General features: G+C 59.6%; 1 protein-coding gene across 1 annotated transcript; it reads right to left on the bottom strand.

The window, feature by feature from the left end:
* Positions 1-100: 100 nt before the first annotated feature.
* FANCG (FA complementation group G) lies at positions 101-15,904 on the bottom strand. Its single transcript, XM_073343324.2, has 14 exons — positions 15,368-15,904; positions 15,171-15,261; positions 13,574-13,705; positions 12,707-12,900; positions 11,222-11,375; positions 9,070-9,200; positions 7,909-8,055; positions 6,872-7,032; positions 6,494-6,560; positions 5,801-6,141; positions 5,418-5,458; positions 4,511-4,675; positions 3,984-4,116; positions 101-2,011 (listed from the first exon to the last, which is right to left on the bottom strand). Exons 1-14 carry the CDS (start codon positions 15,518-15,520, stop codon positions 1,900-1,902), a joined length of 2,022 nt encoding a protein of 673 aa, XP_073199425.1. The 5' UTR covers positions 15,521-15,904; the 3' UTR covers positions 101-1,899.
* Between the last annotated feature and the right edge of the window lie 1,848 nt (positions 15,905-17,752).

Below are 17,752 nucleotides of genomic sequence, written 5' to 3'. Positions count from 1 at the left end.
ATGAATTGATTCATTACTTCCCTGTCCCTCTCTAGATTTTTCTTTGGTAGAAAAGCAAAACGTTCGCAGGAGAACATTTAAAACTACTCGAGATTGTGTCTTTTTCCTTAAAAACATGAGAAATGTTACTCACTTATACATTAGAAAAGACAAAGCGTTGAAAAACCAGGGGCACAGGGAAGATATTGGGGACTAGCCCCAGAGACCTGTGTGTGTTGGGGGGGCAGTGAATCTCCCCAGTCAGTCTCACCCTATGTGCATGGAGGGGGAGAATGTCCCAGAGGGTCCCCTGCTTGTGGGGAGAGGGTGTCTCAACTCCCTCACTCTATGAAGGGTTCCCCCCAGGGCAGTTCCCCACCCCCTAGCTCTCTCCCTTAGGGGGTCACTCCCTTCTTTAGAGGCTCAATCAGTGGCTCATTCCCATTGCTTCTCACAACTGTGCCCCAGGCCCATCCTGCAGCAGATGGGCCTGCCAGACCAGCCCCCACTCCATGGTCACACATCCACCCCCTCACACCACAGGTGGTCATGAAGCTGCAGCGCTTGACTTTGATTGGCTAGGAGCCTATGCACTTAGAATCATAGAATATCAGGGTTGGAAGGGACCTCAGGAGGTCATCTAGTCCAACCCCCTGCTCAAAGCAGGACCAATCCCCAATTTTTGCCCCATATCCCAAATGCCCCCCTAAGGGATTGAACTCACAACCCTGGGTTCAGCAGGCCAATGCTCAAACCACTGAGCTACCCCCACCCCTTCCCTCCTCCTTTCCTGATTGGACAGGCTGCATACCCCCTCCCAGAGACCCCCTGACTCAGGAGACTCAGACCCTGCAGCTAGGGGCACCCTCCTACAGCCCTGTGCCTTCTCAACTCACTAAGCAGAGATCTCCTCCACAACTCCCCACACAGACCCCGTATGGCGCCATGGAGAGCTCCTGCCCCATACTGGAGATCAGCCCACCAAGCACACAGAGCATCTGCCTTGTGATTACACATGGAGCTGATCCTCTCCTCCATGCCAGACCCTTCCCCACCCCCCTTAAAGAGCCCCCCAGGGCAGCTAGGTCTGACCTCTCTTCTCCCCACAGCCCAGGCCCAGCATGGGCCGATGCAGAGCCATATCTGAGCAGACCCCCTCCTGCCCTGGCCTGACAATCCAGCCAGCACAGCCCTGGCCTCCCTGGTCCACAAGCTCCCACCTCCATTGTGACATTCACTGAAGAGAACATGGATACCCTGCCCCCGCCTCTCTCCGCTGAGACATTTCTAAGCTGCCTTCACCCTGGGAACTGCTCCCCCCCCCACAGCCCCTGGGTGCAGCGTAGTTGGAGGAAGCTGCTTCGGCTCAGACAGAAAGGCAGTGGGGGAGCTTGGTGCCAGGAACGCCCATGTGTAGTGACGGCTCTGGTGCCAGGACACAAGAGAGTAACTGCCAGCAGGGAACAGGGGTTAGAAATACAGATTGCCCTGTCTACACCAGGTGACATCTTAAAACACACCTTTTCTCCTACGGTAGGCGTGGCCCCATGGATCCAGCACGCAGGCAGCCCCACTCTCCATGGCGAGGGGACACGGAGGCAGGAGGCTCCTGCCATTCCCGACAGTGCCAGGGCAAGCACCCTGAAGCACACAATGCTTCGCTCTTAATGTATACAGTCCAGGAGAGGGTTAGAAGAGTGTGTAAGCTGAACACACTGGGGCTTGGCCTGCTCCCATGTCCTTTTTATTACAAAAAATAGCTTCATTGTGCTTCAGTGCCTTGGCTAGGAAGAGTTCTTCTGCCCAAGGGCAAGCCAGAGTCCCGGGAAAGCCTCCAGAGCCTAAGGCCATCCTGCTGCCCTCTGCAGGGAAGGAGATTTTAGCCGTTGCATGACTGTGGGGAGGGAGACGGGGATGGCTCTAAGGATCCTGGCCACTGGTCCTCAGATAGTCCTGCAGATTTCTCGCAAGAGACTCATCATGTGGGAGGTTCACCGGCTTTAGACACGACACCAGGTACAACGGGTAGGGTCTGAAAGAGACCAGGGAACTGGTTAGGGAGAAAGGCCTATTTGGGTACCATAAGAAAGGACAGCTGGCGGGAGAGTGACAACAGCTGGGATCACAGACACCCCTGTGAGCTACGTGCAGAGATAGCAACAGTTGGCTTCTGAAGCCTGCCCGAGGCACTGGAACCTACCCAGAGCAGCATTCCAGTCTGAGCTGCCTCCGGAGAAGGTGCTGGGCAGGAGAAAATTCCTAGCACCAGGTTCATCCCACACCACTTTGTCCAAGCTCCTTAGCCCCAGGGCAGGAGCTGCTTCAGGTCCGACAGCAGCCCTGGGGCAAGGGGTAATTCTGGCTTCATCATACTCCATCCTCTCCTAGCCAGGGCTGGCGACACAGGCCATGGCCACACTACAATAAAGGTGTTTTTAACATGTTAAAATCCTAGTGCCGACAAGGCAGCCATTGTTTTAGCTTGTGCTAGTGGGTGGAGATAAACCATACCGGGGAGTGTAGAGTTCACCACCAGCAACAGGTTAGAATTACAACTTGGGCTGTCAACAGTAGGATCTTAACGCATGGTAAAAACAGCCCTTTTCCCAGTGAGGACAAGGCTGTACAGGCTGTGGGGATTCCGGAGGATGGACGAGCGAAACAGGAGGTGTTATTTGCAGGGTTCATAGATTCCAAGGACAGAAGAAACCACTATGATCTAGTCTTGACCTCCTGTAGAACACAGGCCAGAGAGCATCCCCCAGATAATTCCTAGAGCAGAGCTTTTAAAAGAAACATCTGATCTTGATTTAAAAAGTGCCAGTGATGGGGAATCCCCCCCCCATCCCTTTGTAAATTGCTCCAGTGGTATGTCCCCTCAGTTAGAAATAAGGGACAGCTTTTCAGTGTGATTGTGTCTAGCTTCAACGACCGGTGATCAAACTGTGTTTGACTTCTTTCTGCGAGACTGAGGAACCCAGTATTACAGATTTGCTCCCCAGGTAGGTTCTTATAGACTGATCCAGTCACCCCTTAACCTTCCCCTTGTGAAGCTAAGCAGACTGAGCCTTGCTATAAGGCAGGATTTCTAACCCTTTTATCTTTCTTGTGGCTTTTCTCTGTTCCCACCACAATTTACCAAGCTCCTTTTCGAACAGCGAGCAGCAGAACTGGATCTGAAATCACTGGGATCCGGCTTGAAACGAAGCTGAGCTTCAGGGTCCCCAGCAGGGATGGCACTAAGGTTTTGGCTGTCAGGCCCCACTCCCTGTTCTACAAGGAATCCCATGCTCTGCTGGACCCTCCCGCCTGGGGACTGACTCTTTTTCCTACCTATGGGCTCCATGCCAACTCCCTCCTCTCAGCCCATGGACACGCCCTCCTGAAATGCGCCTGCTGATTTCAAGTCCAACAGGGCAAAAAGACAAGAAAGCAGCAGATCCCATATTAGCCCGGAGTGGAGGTGGAATCAGGAAGTTTTGGGGCTCTCTCCATGCTCTGCTGCAGGAAATCCACCCTGACCTGGCCCTCAAGTTCCCTTAGAGCCAGCCGGTTCCCAGGTGTCAGTCCAGGGCTAACAAGCTGCTCCTCTGGGCTCTCAGGGGAGGGTTAGCTGGGCAGTAACAATCGAGGCCAATGGCACAGCCTGGCATCGATGGTCTGGAGCCACCCGTGTGAGCATTGCTAGACGTCAGAGCTGAACACAGCAGGTGGATGGGCTGCAGCATCCCTTTGTCTGCAAAGGGTCTCGCTGGGAAATGACTGCCCCGATGCTGTGCAGTGGGCTCAACTCTGCCCCCACCTCCTGTGCCCTGCAAGCACTGGAGGACTCGTGTGCAGGTGTGGCCCAGACAGGCGCTGAGGCCCAGAACCAGGAGTGGGGCAAGCCCTTAGTCTATTCCAGCTGCCTTAGTGCCACACAGCGCTTTGGTTACTTCAACCCGCTGTTCTGGAGCTAGAGCCTTGGCCTAGCACCAGCCACAGCCACCAAGCACCTTACCCACCTCCCCGCTGCTTCCTGCTGTCCATCTGCTGGGGCAGCATCCGCGTGGACCTTCTGCCAGAGAGCAGCAGCTTCCTGTCGTCGGTTCAGCTTCCACAGAACTTGCAGCAGGTAAGAGGTGGCAGCAGGGTCACCTGCAACACACAGAGGGACCTCAGCCAACACCGGGGACTGAACAGATTAGAAGGAGTCCAGTGGGGGTTTCTGAACCATCCAGGAGGCTGAGAGCCAGGAGGGGCACAGCTATGTGGCAGGAAGCCTTTCCCAGCTGGGTCACTGGCCCAAAATTCCCCCTAGGGCTGACAGGCCAGCACCTTTCACCAGGACAGAGTTTGCCATAGAAACCAAAGGCACTCTGGTGTATTCAGCCAGTCCTGGTCTGGCTGGGTTAGAGGCGGCCTTGCTGAATGGCACTGCAGCTTGGAGGGAACCCAGGGGATTGTCAAACCAGTTCCAATTTCCAGTGGGAGCGCATCACCATCTGTGGAAGCCCCAGCCCCGCCCCGCAGCAATACAAGCCTCTGGTACCTGGGCAAACTTGCAAACTGTGCTGGAAATTCATCAAAGCTTCTTTGTCCCGACCCAGCTCCTGGAACTGGGAGCCTCGTCCGAGGAGAGCTAGCAACCTGATCTTCTGGAGCACCTTTGCCTCGGGCAGGGCCTCTGCCATCTCCTCACCGCTATGGATGCTGGCTGGCATGGAAAGAACACCCCACACATGGCTGTGGTGTCCACTGGGCACCGCTCCCCATATCCCCAAGTTGGCAGCGCTGGCCTGTGAATATTTCCAACTCCCCCACCCCTTTGAAAGCTCTGCTGGGAGGGCAGCACTGGCTCCCAGCTGAACGCTGTGCAGCAAAAAGGCTTCCAGTGTGAATCTTAACGGGCAAGAGGCTGGGGTCACAGGGAGGCCTGTCTAAGAGACTGTGCAGGGGACCTCCCTAAAGGACATTAAAGTTTTCAATCAGCCTGACTGAAGATCCCTTCTCTGCACAAATCCTACAGGGATGGAGGCAAATTAGGACCAAGCCACAATTATCTCATAACCCTGCTAATTCTCCAGAAAAAGCCACTTAAAGACCAAGCCCAAATCCATTCCCTAGAACCTGGACTCTCCCCATGTCTCCTCAATCCATAGCTGTTGAACGGTCATTAGGGAGTGGTGTGAGAACACAGGCAAAGGGCAGAGCTGAGCTGAGCTTCCCCAGCCCTGTCCCATCAGCCAGTCTCTGCCAGCGGTCCAGAGCAGATCATGGCTCAGGGCAAGGAGACAGGTACTTTCCTGCCGGGCATGGAGCCTCGTTTAATCCCCCTATTGCTACTGAGCGTTACCATGGCGCTTTCCACGTTCAGAGCCCCGGACAGGTACTAGCCAGCCCCCAGGCTGGTCCCTCCCACGCAGGAACCGCAGCGGGCGGGCTGGGCTGTACTGTACCTGCGCTCACGAGCTGGACTCTCAGGAGGACATTAAGGCACCTGCAGGGGAAAGGTCAAAATCATTTCAGTGCCGTTTCCCGGAAGGGAAGGTCACGTCAAAGCCACGTGTGGCCCCAGCCCCACGTCTGTGTGTCACAGCCAACACTGCTGAGCTCTACGCTGCCCCAGAGCCACTGGACGGGGGGCCCCTGCACCCCCACCCTGCCACACGGGCCCCGTCTGCAAATGGCCCCACGGCTCCCCTCCAAGGCAGGGAGGCTACCTGCCCATGGGAAGGGCTCTCAAGCTGCACTCTGCTTCACGCCAGCCAACCGCCCCATCAGGCTCCAAGCTGAGCCCTTGGTTGCCACCTGGACTCGCCCTGCCGGCAGATGGAGTCACCTGGTAAACCGTGTTATGGCTTCCTTGCTCTCCCCCAGCTTGGTCCAAGCCCGGCCCTGGTGCAGATATGCAGCCGCCCTCCACACGATACAGCGCAGGCTCTCTTTCTGCTGGGGCGGGATGCCAGGTGAAGGGGAGCCGGCCCTCCCTGGCACCTCCCCTCCAGCACCGGAGTCCAATTCGATCCGCAGCGTCTCTGGGATCAGGTCATCCGTGCGACTGATGATCTCCTCGCACACAGCTATGGCATCCTGGTACCTCCCGAGCTGCTCCAGGGCGGACGCAGCTTCCAGGAACACCTCCGGGATCCTGGGCAGAGCTGACCTGCCGTGCAGGGGCACCTGAGCAGCGAGAGCAACAGCATCACCCTCAGCACCCGCAACGACACCCAAATTTAGAGTCCAGCTTGAAAACATGGGGGCCCCCCCATGTACTGGGTGGGTGAGCTCCCCACCACACGATCCATTCCATGCCACCTCTCGAACCCCAGGCCAGGCCGTTAGCCTTTACTCTGCGGCTCGGGGTGCCCTCCAGAGAGGGGCGGGGGCTCTGTCCCTGCAGAGATTCCGGGACAGGTAGAGGAGACGCTAGCTGGAGGAATGGAGGGAGCTGCCCTGATGAATCCCAGGGAGTCCTCGGACGGGAACCCAGTCACCCCAACACACCATGTGGATTCCTTCCCAAGAGGCTTACCTGGTGCTGCGGCCCCTCCTGCAGCAGAGCCAGAAGATCCAGGTAATGCTCCACTGCCTCACCCACCCTGCGACAGAGAGCGACATGAGGAGGTACCTCAGGCTGCCAGGGAGCAGCCTGGTCCTTGGAGGACAGGGAAGACCCCAAGGAGAGCAGCAGCTAGCAGGCCCAGGACTGATGAGTTCCAGCAGAGCTGTGCAGGCAGCCTCCTGCTTGACTCTAGCCAGTGGTACTGGTCCCCGTGCGGAGGGCAGAGCCTGCAGGGGGGAACTGCTGCTCCATCACCACCCAGACACATGGGTGATGCTGAACGGGGGTTTACCTGGGTGCCCAGAGAAGGGAGGGTCCCAGGTGAGCAGGGGGTGGGGAGTGCTTTACCTGCCAGCCTGGAGGCATCGCTGCGCCAGCAGGTACTTCACTTCCGACGGGTGGCTGCGGCTGAACATGGATGCCAGGGCCGGGGTGTGAACAAGGAGCTCCGTTCGGATTAGAAAGCAAGGATCGATGGAGACAGCCTCCTGAGCGGGGGTCTCCAGAGCCTGCACGGGTGGGGGGGGGGAAGAAACAGACCACATGGTAGATCCCTGCTGGCACTCCCAGGGAGCTGCAGTCAAGTCCAACTACAGACATCCCAGTCCAGCCAGTCTATATCGCTCACTGCTCCTGCACCGTCCCCTAAAGGGCTTCTCTCAACCTCCCACCCGCTGAACTGCAGCCACCTCTGGGGTGGAGAACAGATGCCAGCGCCGCAGCGTGGAGAGGACGGGGGATCTCTAAGAGCCACGCAGAGCAGAGAGAATTAAACATCCGTGCTACCGGAGCAGCACAGAACAGTTTCTCCCCTCGGAAGGGCGGTGGGCCTGGTCAGCCCTGTCCCGTGTTGTCAGGAACTCGGGAAAGATGTCTTCAGTCCCACATTTGCACTTAGTTAATTTTCCAACTCCTGATTTTTTATCGTCTACTAAGCGCCCAGTGAGACCCCCGCGCTACACGTGCCCCCTCACCACTGCACACCTGCCACTGAAAGGAGTGCTCACTGGGCACTGAACTGTCACCTCCCGTCAATCAGCTTCCTATTTAATACACTCGGTGAGGTGTACCTTGCTCCTGCGGCTGGTCCAACAGCCCAACCCTTGATTACCCAATACTGGCCAGTGTCCACCTGATGAGCAGGGTGCATCAAGCAGCAGGGCTCTTGCATTTCTAACCGGGGTGCTGAAGGCCCAGCTTGCCTGAGATGATGCCTGCAGCAGCCACTACTGGGCTGTGAGTGGCCTGACTGACCCTGCCCCGCCGCAGGGGTAGAGTTCACGTTGGAGGTGGGGGGTGCTGGAGGCTCTGCCCAGGCACAGCTGGACCAGAGACATCAGTGCAGCCACCTGGCTTGTGATGCTTCCCCTTGGGAACAGACAAACCTTGTACAGCAGAGCCAGGGCCTCCAACTCTGCGTCCGTCTCCCCCAGCTGGCGGTATACCAGCGCCGCCTGGGACAGGGCAGAGAGGCACTGGAAATCCACCTGCAGCGCCCGCTTCAAGTGCTGAAGAGCCGTCTGAGGCTTGCCCTGGGGGCGGGAGAGAATCACACACAGCATGATCAGTCACTGCTGACATGGCTGGAATATCACCTGGAAAAGAACATTCCAGGAAACCTGATCACTGCCTGAGGTCACCCTGCCCCCAAAGACCAGGGAGACCGGAATCAGAGAGGCCCAGAGCAGCAGCCAAGCCGGGCATGGAGAGCTAGGGGAGGGTCTCTGGCCAGGCAGTGCTGGCTAACCTGCACCCTTCCCACTGCAGGGCAGCAATCACCTCCTGGGGCTGGAAACCGAAGCCCAACCACCTGGCACTCTAGTTTCTCGGCCAGACCTGCTATCTAGGACACATCCCTGGTTAGGCAACACCTCCCTCCGCCTCCCCCACCCCTGCCACTCCCTTTGCTGCACACCCCTCTGCAGATCAGGACACGTCCCAGTGGCGTCAGCCAGGCCAGACGGCACAGTGAGGACCCAGTTCTTGCACCCACCAAGAGCAGTGATGGCTCTCCAGGATGAATTTGGGGCAGTAAGCACCAGATTCTCCAAAGTCACATCCTATCTCCTCAACTCTGCCCCCACCTCCAGCCCCACTGCTGCCCCTGGGCTCAGCACCAGAGACGTCACTGGTGCTCAGCACTTTTCAGGATCAGGGTTTTTGTAAGCTTCCACACTGCCCTGTGGTGTGGGCCTCCCTCCCTGCCCTGCTGTGCCACTCTCCGCCCTCTGCTTTCCAACTCCTTGGACTGCACTGCCTCAGCCATGGGCTCACACTTTCCCGCTCAGTGACAAGCAGCCCACCCCATGCAGCTCCCCAGGGCAGGAAGAATCAGAACAGGTTTGTCCTTCAAAATGAGAGACCCATGGGGCAGGGACCCGATTCTGCAGTGATGAGGGCCATGCAAGCACCCAAGACTCGGTCACTTTGAGCTGTTCTGCTTGTCAGTCCATCTCCCGTCAGTCACTCTCCTTGGGGCGATGGAGGCACTGGCCCTTGTTCCCTCCCTGCCCCGTGCTACAGGGAGACAGGTGCCAGCTTGTTACCATTTGCTGAGTGCAGCAGCCGATGCAGGTGTAGATCTGGGCCAGGACCCTCTTGGAGCAGAACCCGGATGCAGCTGCCTGGAGCAGGGAGAGGGCTGCAGGGAGATTTCCAGCCTCCAGGCCCTGCAAACCTGAAACACACACACAAAACATTCTCTGCGCTCCATCTTCTTCACCCGCTCTCGGCTCTGCTGTTCACGCTATCCCACGGGCCTGGAACGGCACCGTGACCAGCACTCCCTGCACCCCTCCCATCTGGTCCCATGTAGCCTTCCTGCTTCAATGACCCTCCCCAATCAGTGCCATGACTCACACCATGTTATACCCGTCTGTGGCATACCCTGCCATTGCCATGGGACTGTGACCTCCCCTGACCCGTGCAGCACCATGCACATGATATGGGAACATCACTGCCATTGTGCCAAGAGCCAGACAGGCTGGACAGGGGCGTACCAATCCCAGGAGGATTCATATTCCCCTGCAGAGCCTTAGCCGAGATGCCACTAGGGAGCAGGCAGGCAGGGTCAGCCAGGACTGTGCTGGGGCTTGGGGTGAGAGCTGAGGCCTACAGCTCGGTGGGATTATTCCGATTCTGGTCTCCAGACCTGCCCCTTTCTCAGTCACTAACTCAAAGGCTCCACTTGCGTCTGGACCACTGCCCAGAAACACACCTCGGGACAGTCACTTATTGTGATCTATTTACGCATTCAACCCCTCATACGCTAGGCATCCCTCCTGCCTGGGCACTACCCCACCTGCCTGAAACTGCCTCCCAATTAACATTTGTCCCACACCCTTCCTCTCTTCCTGAGGGCACAGCCACCTGGGAATTTTCCAGCTATAATGCTAACCCCCCAGCAGTGCTGGGTTTCCTGGGCCTCTGGCCAGGAGCTCCACAGGGAATGGACTCTGCTGGGAGTCTGGCATGTTTTATTCAGTGCCACGTGTGACAGCACCGACTACCTCCCTTGCTAGCCGTCCCAAACCTCCCTCCCGACTCTTTCAGGTACCAGGTGGAACTCTGCCCTTGGGCCCAGTAGGGTTACCTCTGCTCTGCTAGGACTTGGAATACACAAAGGGAAAGTCATCTGCATCCTCCTGGGGTGGTGGGGGGGGGGGGGGCGCGTGCGGCGGCAGTGGAGAGGACAGGCCACAGCATTAAATAAGCTGGCTGCTTAGAGTGGCGCATGGCATGCTGGGACATGTAATTCTCCCTATCTGTTTAACGCACAGAGGCACTGCCATCAGTTGGCTGCCCCCAGGGTCAGCAGTGGGAAGGGCACTCTCTGAGCAGTACCAATGAGGAGTCCGGTGGCACCTTAAAAGACTAACAGATTTATTTGGGCATAAGCTTTCAGGTCTTTAAGGTGCCACCGGACTCCTTGTTTTTGTGGATACAGACTAACACGGCGACCCCCTGATACTTGACACCTCTGAGCAGTGTGATACTCACCTCCTAGGGAGCTCCAAGGGCTGTCAGGACAGGGAGCAAGCGAGAGGCCTGACCAGGGCAGGACAAGGCTCCAATCAGACTGCAGTGAAACTTAGCCAAGAAGCTGCAAAGCTGGCTCCCAGGTGCATTGTAACCCATTCTGAACTCACCGTGAGCCCCCTGCTAGCCTTCTGCCTGATAGGGGGTCCTTTCTCATCCCCGGCACGGCTGAAGAATGGGGCACTGGGGGCAGGCATATGGGGCGGCCCTTGATGCTGCAGGGCAGGGCTGAGCTGAGACAGGGAGTGAGTCACAGGGGTAGATGGGGGGAGGGCCCCATGACACCGCAGGGCAGGGCTGAGCCGGGGAGTGAGTCACGAGGGGACACAGGGAGCCCTTGTGATGTTGCAGGGCAGGGCTGAGCCAGGAACTGAAGTAGGGAATTTACATGCATATCTGAGAAGATATTGGCATTTATTGTTCAACGCTAACTCAAATAAGAACATGAAGGGCAGGAAACACATTTCCTTCTGGAGCAAGGCTGGTCGCTCAGCTCCTGCACCCACCCCCAGGGAAGGGAATGGCTGAGGGAACTCCAGCTGGTGATGGCACAGTGCTGGCAGGCTCGGATGGCAGTAGGGCCAGGAGGGTGGCTGGCACTGAAAGGGGAGGACCAGCAGAAGCATTCCTGGGGCTGGAGAAGGCACCCTCTAACCATACCTTGCAGGAAGGCAGCTGAGGTCCATAGTATCTCTTTCAAGTCCTTGGTGCTCTGCACCACGAGGGGCGACGTGTCCCCCTCAACAGGCACACTCCATGCCTTGAGAAGTGCAAGGAGCTCATTCTCACCTCCGTGGGCAGAAGGCAGCGGGCCCTGCAAAAGGCACGGGACAGAGATCATCAGCGGATTACTCAGCATTGGAGGCACCAATCCCTGGGACCAGAGAAAGAGCAGGTCTGGGGGGCTGTATCGTGCCTCTTGAGCCGTTAGACTGCGAGCTCCATGTGCCCGGACCACACCCCACAGCAGCCTCCCTCTAGTCTCTTTCCTGCAGCTATTCTCACTTGCTCTGGCAGCAGCAAGCTTCTTCCCACCTCCTGCTGCACTAGATGAGACCAATGGTCCCATTAGTCTGGTATCCTGCCTCCCTGCCCCGGATGAGTTCAGTGTGCTTTCCCCTAGCTCAACAGCATGCATGTGCAATCCATTCAAAACATGAGAGAATCCCAGAGATCCTTTGTTCCACGAGCCCTGTGTGTGTGATACCCAGACTCCACAGCTCACCCCTATTGACACAGCCCTTCTGCTGGAAGAACAGCCCTCACTGCCTTTCCAATCAGCAGGAGACAGTTACCTCTGAATAAGTCAGCAACTCACTCGCTACAGAAGCTGCAGGTCTGCTTATGAACTTCCCTTCCAGTTTGTTTGGCGATCCTGCCAGGAATCTCACTGTGTTGGGTGTTAAATAGCTCCCTTCTGCTGTGGGCTCATGAGAGCCATTCAGTGCGCTTCGGGCATTAGGAGAAAGTTCTAGTACCAGTGAGAGAATTATTCATGCTGAATGGGGAGTGCCTTGATGGGCTCGGGTCTTTCGTTGACACAGCACTTCATGCTGGATGGTTTTAGGACAAATATTTGTACCAACTCGGCACCCTCTCACAGACCTCTGGGCACACATTTAGGCCTGCACAGACACTGCTCTAGCGTATGCTACAGCCACTCAGAACTCACCGTAACAGCAGAAAATCAAACTCAGATCCTCTTGGTCCGAACACAGACCCCTAGCACTTGGACTAGTTGTGCACAGGTTCTGATCTCCACATGCAGGTCTGAGACCGTCCCAGACAGGGTGGAATACACACCTGGCCAGCTCACAGGAGTGACATGGGTAACCAGATTCATGCTGCTGGGTACAAAGTGATACCTGCAAGGGGCAGAATGGAATCCTTCCCCTCCAGTATGGGCAGCATCACATTAGTGCTCAGATGCTACATGGGGGGCGGGATTTAAGCTTTCCTCTAAAGCATCAGGTACTGGCCACTATGTGATTCAGGATACGAGAAGAGAGGGACCCATGGCACAGTGCAGTATAGCAAATCTTCCGTACACCAGCCAGGCAGTCAGCAGCTAGGTCCCTGCCCCAGCACTGATCCTCTGGGGAGAAGTGCAGTACAAGTACCTGGAGAGAGGCCATATGGCGTTACCTTGGTGTCACTCAGGAGCCGGAAGAGACCAGTGACGCTCCCCAGGCAGTTTGCTGCCAGCCACACCGCCCCCTGCAGAGCACCTAGTCGATGCAGAGGTGCGCACAGCTCTTCTGTGGTCACATCCTGCAACACTTTCTGCCAGAGCTCCTCTGTGCTGAGATCCTGCCCAGACACCCCGCAAGCCTCCAGCACTAGAAGAGGAAAACAGCCACAGGACCATGGGTCAGTCTGCTCGGGGACTGATCCCGTTCCAGCGGCCTGACAGAGCCTTAGCAAAAGAGAGGCCCTGCCAGGAGCAGTGCAAGCTCCATTGGCTCTAGGAGAGGCACAGAAGAGCTTTCTACTTGCTACGGTCGGAGGAAGAGAACCTCAAACGGAGAGAGAGGAACAAGGGCTCTCCCATGCAGGCACTGAGGAATTAAGGGTGCTCACATTATCAACTATCTGTTGTACCCAGCCCCCAGAGTCAAAGCCGCCACATTAGCTTTGCTGACTCCTGCTAAACACTCACGACTGCCAAGAGGGAACACGCTTGAATGCTATCGGAGTCCCTCCCCTGAATTTCAGCCCATTTCTCTTATGTTCCCCCAATCCCAAATCACTGTAAGTAAATTAGTAACACTTCTCTTTTCGCTGTGCTACTCTCTCGGGCTCTTCGGGTTTTTTAAGCTTTTCTGTTCCCCTTTGAAGCCCCAAGTCTCCAGACTCCAGCACACTGCAGCTGCCACCTTCACTCACCCCTAGCCTCAAACAGCTGCCAAGGCTATTCATATGACGGCCCAGAGCAATCCATCATCCCTCCCTGGCCTTGCTCCAGCCAACCCAGCGACCTTGCCTCTCAGACACATGGGACATTTTCCTTACCCCTAATGAGCCCATGGTTGAGTCTTTCTGCTTCTCCCTCGACGAGGCCGTCCGACTCACTAACAGCAAAGAGCAGGGAGTTGTAGAGGACAGTAAGCTCCAGAGAGAGGCTGGGGAGAGCAGCCGGCAGCCCTGCAGTTAGAGACCAATGCAACAAGAGGCTAGCTGGATGCATGAGGGGTGTACCAAACAGCAGTCCCTATGGAAGATCTCACCAGGCTGCCCTGCACCAGCAATTGACACTTCCTGCTCTGGTTCTCCATACACCACCTCAGCCCTAGAATCGCACAGCGGGGACAGCATCAGGCAGGTCTGAGGGCGCAGGTTACCCCCAGCTACTGGAAGGGTCAGGCTGTCTGACGATGCCTCCCCAGCTGGTTAGGTATCCGGGGGGTTTGGTGCTCCAGGACAAAAATGAGAGCCCTTGCAGGTACTCTAGCAAAGCATCGCTGGTGGCGGGGCCTCCCTGGGGTGGGTGGCCGTTCCCACACCGCCTCGCCAGCGGCGCTGTGGGGGGGCACTGGCCCTGGGGCAGCCGTGGGACTTACTGCCGAGAGCGACCTGCTCTGCTGTCCGCCAGGACCCCTGGCTCCTTCCCAGGGGCACGCACTCCGCAGGAAACCCGGCCGCGGGCGCTCCCTGGGCGGGGGGGCTGCGGCCACCAGCCCCCCGCTCGGCCGGGGCGGCCAGGCGCCGGGGCCGCGGACTCCAGGGCAGTGTCACCCCCCGGCCGGGGCCGGGGCCGGGCTCAGCGGCGGGGCAGGGGCAGGGTCGGGGCGCCCCCACCCCAGGGGCAGGCCAGGAGGGAGGCGGGGCCCCGCGGGGCGGCGGCGGGGCCGGGCTCAGCGGCGGGGCAGGGTCGGGGCGCCCCCCCCCCCAGGGGCAGGCCGGGAGGGAGGCGGGGCCCCGCGGGGCGGCGGCGGGGCCGGGGCCGGGCTCAGCGGCGGGGCAGGGTCGGGGCGCCCCCCCCCCCAGGGGCAGGCCAGGAGGGAGGCGAGGCCCCGCGGGGCGGCGGCGGCGGGGCCGGGGCCGGCCGGGCTCAGCGGCGGGGCAGGGGCAGGGTCGGGGCGCCCCCACCCCAGGGGCAGGCCGGGAGGAAGGCGGGGCCCCGCGGGGCGGCGGGGGCCGGGCTCAGCGGCGGGGCAGGGTCGGGGCGCCCCCCCCCCCCAGGGGCAGGCCGGGAGGGAGGCGGGGCGGCGGGGGCGGGGGCCGGGCTCAGCGGCGGGGCAGGGTCGGGGCGCCCCCCCCCCCCAGGGGCAGGCCGGGAGGGAGGCGGGGCGGCGGCGGGGCCGGGGCCGGCCGGGCTCAGCGGCGGGGCAGGGGCAGGGTCGGGGCGCCCCCCCCCCAGGGGCAGGCCGGGAGGGAGGCGGGGCGGCGGGGCCGGGGCCGGCCGGGCTCAGCGGCGGGGCAGGGGCAGGGTCGGGGCGCCCCCCCCCCCCAGGGGCAGGCCGGGAGGGAGGCGGGGCCCCGCGGGGCGGCGGCGGGGCCGGGGCCGGGCTCAGCGGCGGGGCAGGGGCAGGGGCAGGGTCGGGGCGCCCCCCCCCCCAGGGGCAGGCCGGGAGGGAGGCGGGGCGGCGGGGGCGGGGGCCGGGCCTACCTTGGATCTTCCGGAGCAGCGAGTCGAAGGCGAGTCGGCAGCGCCGCGCCGCCTGCTGCGCCGCGCGCCCGGGGCCCGAGGAGCGGCTGGCCTGCAAGGAGGGAAGCCGCGGTCAGGGTCGCCCCGCCGGCCGAGCCCCGCCGCCCGCCCCGGCCGAGCCCCGCCGCCCGCCCCCGGCCCCCGCGCCCCGGGCCTACCCGCCAGCCCCCGGCCAGCCCGTCATTCTCCTCCGTCCACGCGCGCAGGCTGCCGGCCCCCGCGGGGGCCTCGCGCCGGGCCCGCTTCGAGCCGCGGGGCCGGCTCCGCTCGCCGGAGCGCGCCCGGCCGCGGGGATGGAGCCTCTGCGCCATCTCCCGCTCGGCCACGCCCCCGAGCCGCGGATTGGCCCCCGCGCGCGGGGCCGGAAGCGGGGATTGGCGAAGGGGGCCGGAAGCGCCGGTTGCTAAGGGAGCGGCGAAGCGGACGATTTGACGTGGCTCCGGCGCGAGCTGTCACGGGCGGGGGCGAGGTACGGTGGCCGAGGGGAGCCCAACCCCCTCCCGCCCCCGGGCTTCGAGGGCGTGACGCGGGCTGGGTGGGCGCGCGCCGGGCTCCGCCTCTCCCCTGGCTGCGGTGTGTGCAGCGCCGAGCCCCGTTCCCGCCCCGCTTGCAGCACGTTGGGGGGGGGCGGGGGAGGCTGGAGCGCTACACGTGCGGGGCCCCCCGGCTCCAGGCCGCACCTGGAGCCCCCGCTTGCTGCGAATGACCTGCTCCCGCCGAGCCCCTGCCCGGGCTAAGGGCGGCCCCGGCCGCCCCGAGGGGGCTCGTGCCCGGCTACGAACGGGGCCACACGGCGCTGCCCCCCCACCCCAGTTTGCCAAGCGGCTGCCGTGCACCGGCTGCCCCCCGTCCTCGCCCCCCGTCCGCTGGCAGGGGGCTGCGCCGCTCCCCGCCCCACACACCGACAGAGCCCCGCTCCATTGGGCAGCTCACGCTTTATTTGCAACCAGCCGTCTTGCCGCAGCTCGGAACCAGACCAGCTCCTCCGGGCCCCTGCTCGCGTCCAGTCTTCCACCGCCCGTGCGCCCGGCCAGGAGGCTGGCGGACAACGGGCGAGCTGGGCTCAGAAACCAGTCACGGCTTACCCAACTCGGATTTAGTTCGGAGAAGCAGCATCCAAACTCACAAAGCAAATCGTCCCCACCACCTCACCATTACATAATTAAACAAGAACCCTTATTAAGTAGCTTCTAGCTCCTTCACTGAGGATCTCAATGCAGTTTACAGACAACTCAGCCTGGCAATACCCCTGCTCAGGTAGTTCAGTATTATCCCAAGTTTAGGCAAACGGAGACACAAGAAGTGAAACAATTTGCCCAAGATCATAGCAAGTCAGTCCCAGAGCTGAAAAGAGACCACAGCCTTCCCACTTCCCGTTCCTCTGTTAGGAGCACTCACCAACTCTGTCTCATGACTGGAGTTGTCTAGAGGTGATGCTTTTAGATGGACTGCTGCCAGTTTGCCCCCTCGAGGCTCTGTTATAAATCTCTACTCACTGGCAGAGACGCCCCAGCCACTTCCCCCTTGCAGGCAGAGTTGCTCCAGCGGAAAGAAAAGTGACAATCAGATCCACAGAGATGCCCGGTTGTGCTCAGCATCTTTAGAGCACTTTGCTCCTGAGCGCTCAAGGTGCTCTACATAAATGGCTCTGTTTCCCCCATTTTCCAGATGGGGTCCCTAAGGCACAGCAAGGTGAAGCAGGTTTCAGAGTAACAGCCGTGTTAGTCTGTATTCGCAAAAAGAAAAGGAGTACTTGTGGCACCTTAGAGACTACAAGTTCTCCTTTTCTTCAAGGTGAAGCAGCTTCCCCAAAGCCACGTGGTCAGTCAATGGCAGAGCCAGGAACTCAAACCAGGTCTCCTGAATCCCAGCGCTGTGGGCTGTCTGCTGGACCACACAACCTCCCCAGGGGGCAAAGGCAATGCAATGCCCAGGGACCTACTGAGAGGGTGTTGGCATCCCTAAGGGAGGCAAATGGTTTAAAACATTTCAAGGAAGGATAAACAGAAATAGGATGAATAGGAGTAAAAGGAAACGGGCTTAATCATAGACTGGTGCTGACAGCTGACATGTGAAGCTATGGAATAAACCAGACAGGACCAAGGCCTTGAGAACACTGTCTGTGACCACCTCCCACCTCTTGGGGAGGTTTGATAGAGATTTCCCACCCAGGCTTTAGAAATTAGACCTAAACACACAAATGTGTCTATGGCTCTCCCGTGCCAGGAGCTCTGCACACACTGCACTTGTCCAACACTTGGGTGGGGTGTGCATGGCCAAAATGGAGTTTTACACCTGCACAGACAGATCCATTTCTAGGTACTGGCCCTGATCTGCAGAGCCCATGATCGACTAGGCCTGCATCCCATGGGTAGTGTCTCTGCACAGTGCCGCAGTAGACAGGGTGGAGGGACAAGGTTGAGGAGCAGATGATGGATGACCCTCCTGGCCCCATGTCATAACCTACTGAAATCCCCATTCAGGGGGCATCAGAGGACTCCAGCCTGGCCCTGCTTCGGGAACAATGCAAATCTCCCCTCTCT

The sequence above is a fragment of the Lepidochelys kempii genome, chromosome 5 (assembly GCF_965140285.1).
Source record: "Lepidochelys kempii isolate rLepKem1 chromosome 5, rLepKem1.hap1, whole genome shotgun sequence".
NCBI lineage: Eukaryota > Metazoa > Chordata > Testudines > Cheloniidae > Lepidochelys > Lepidochelys kempii.
This window is presented reverse-complemented; position numbering and strand designations above follow the sequence as displayed.

Coding starts and splice junctions, on each gene's coding strand:
- FANCG (XM_073343324.2), bottom strand. CDS start 15,520: ATGGCGCAGAGGCTCCATCCCCGCGGCCGGGCGCGCTCCGGCGAGCGG. Junction 11,376..12,706: donor GGCTCCTGAGTGACACCAAG/GTAACGCCATAT, acceptor TGCCTTTTGCAG/GGCCCGCTGCCTTCTGCCCA. Junction 4,676..5,417: donor AGTCCAGCTCGTGAGCGCAG/GTACAGTACAGC, acceptor TTTCCATGCCAG/CCAGCATCCATAGCGGTGAG.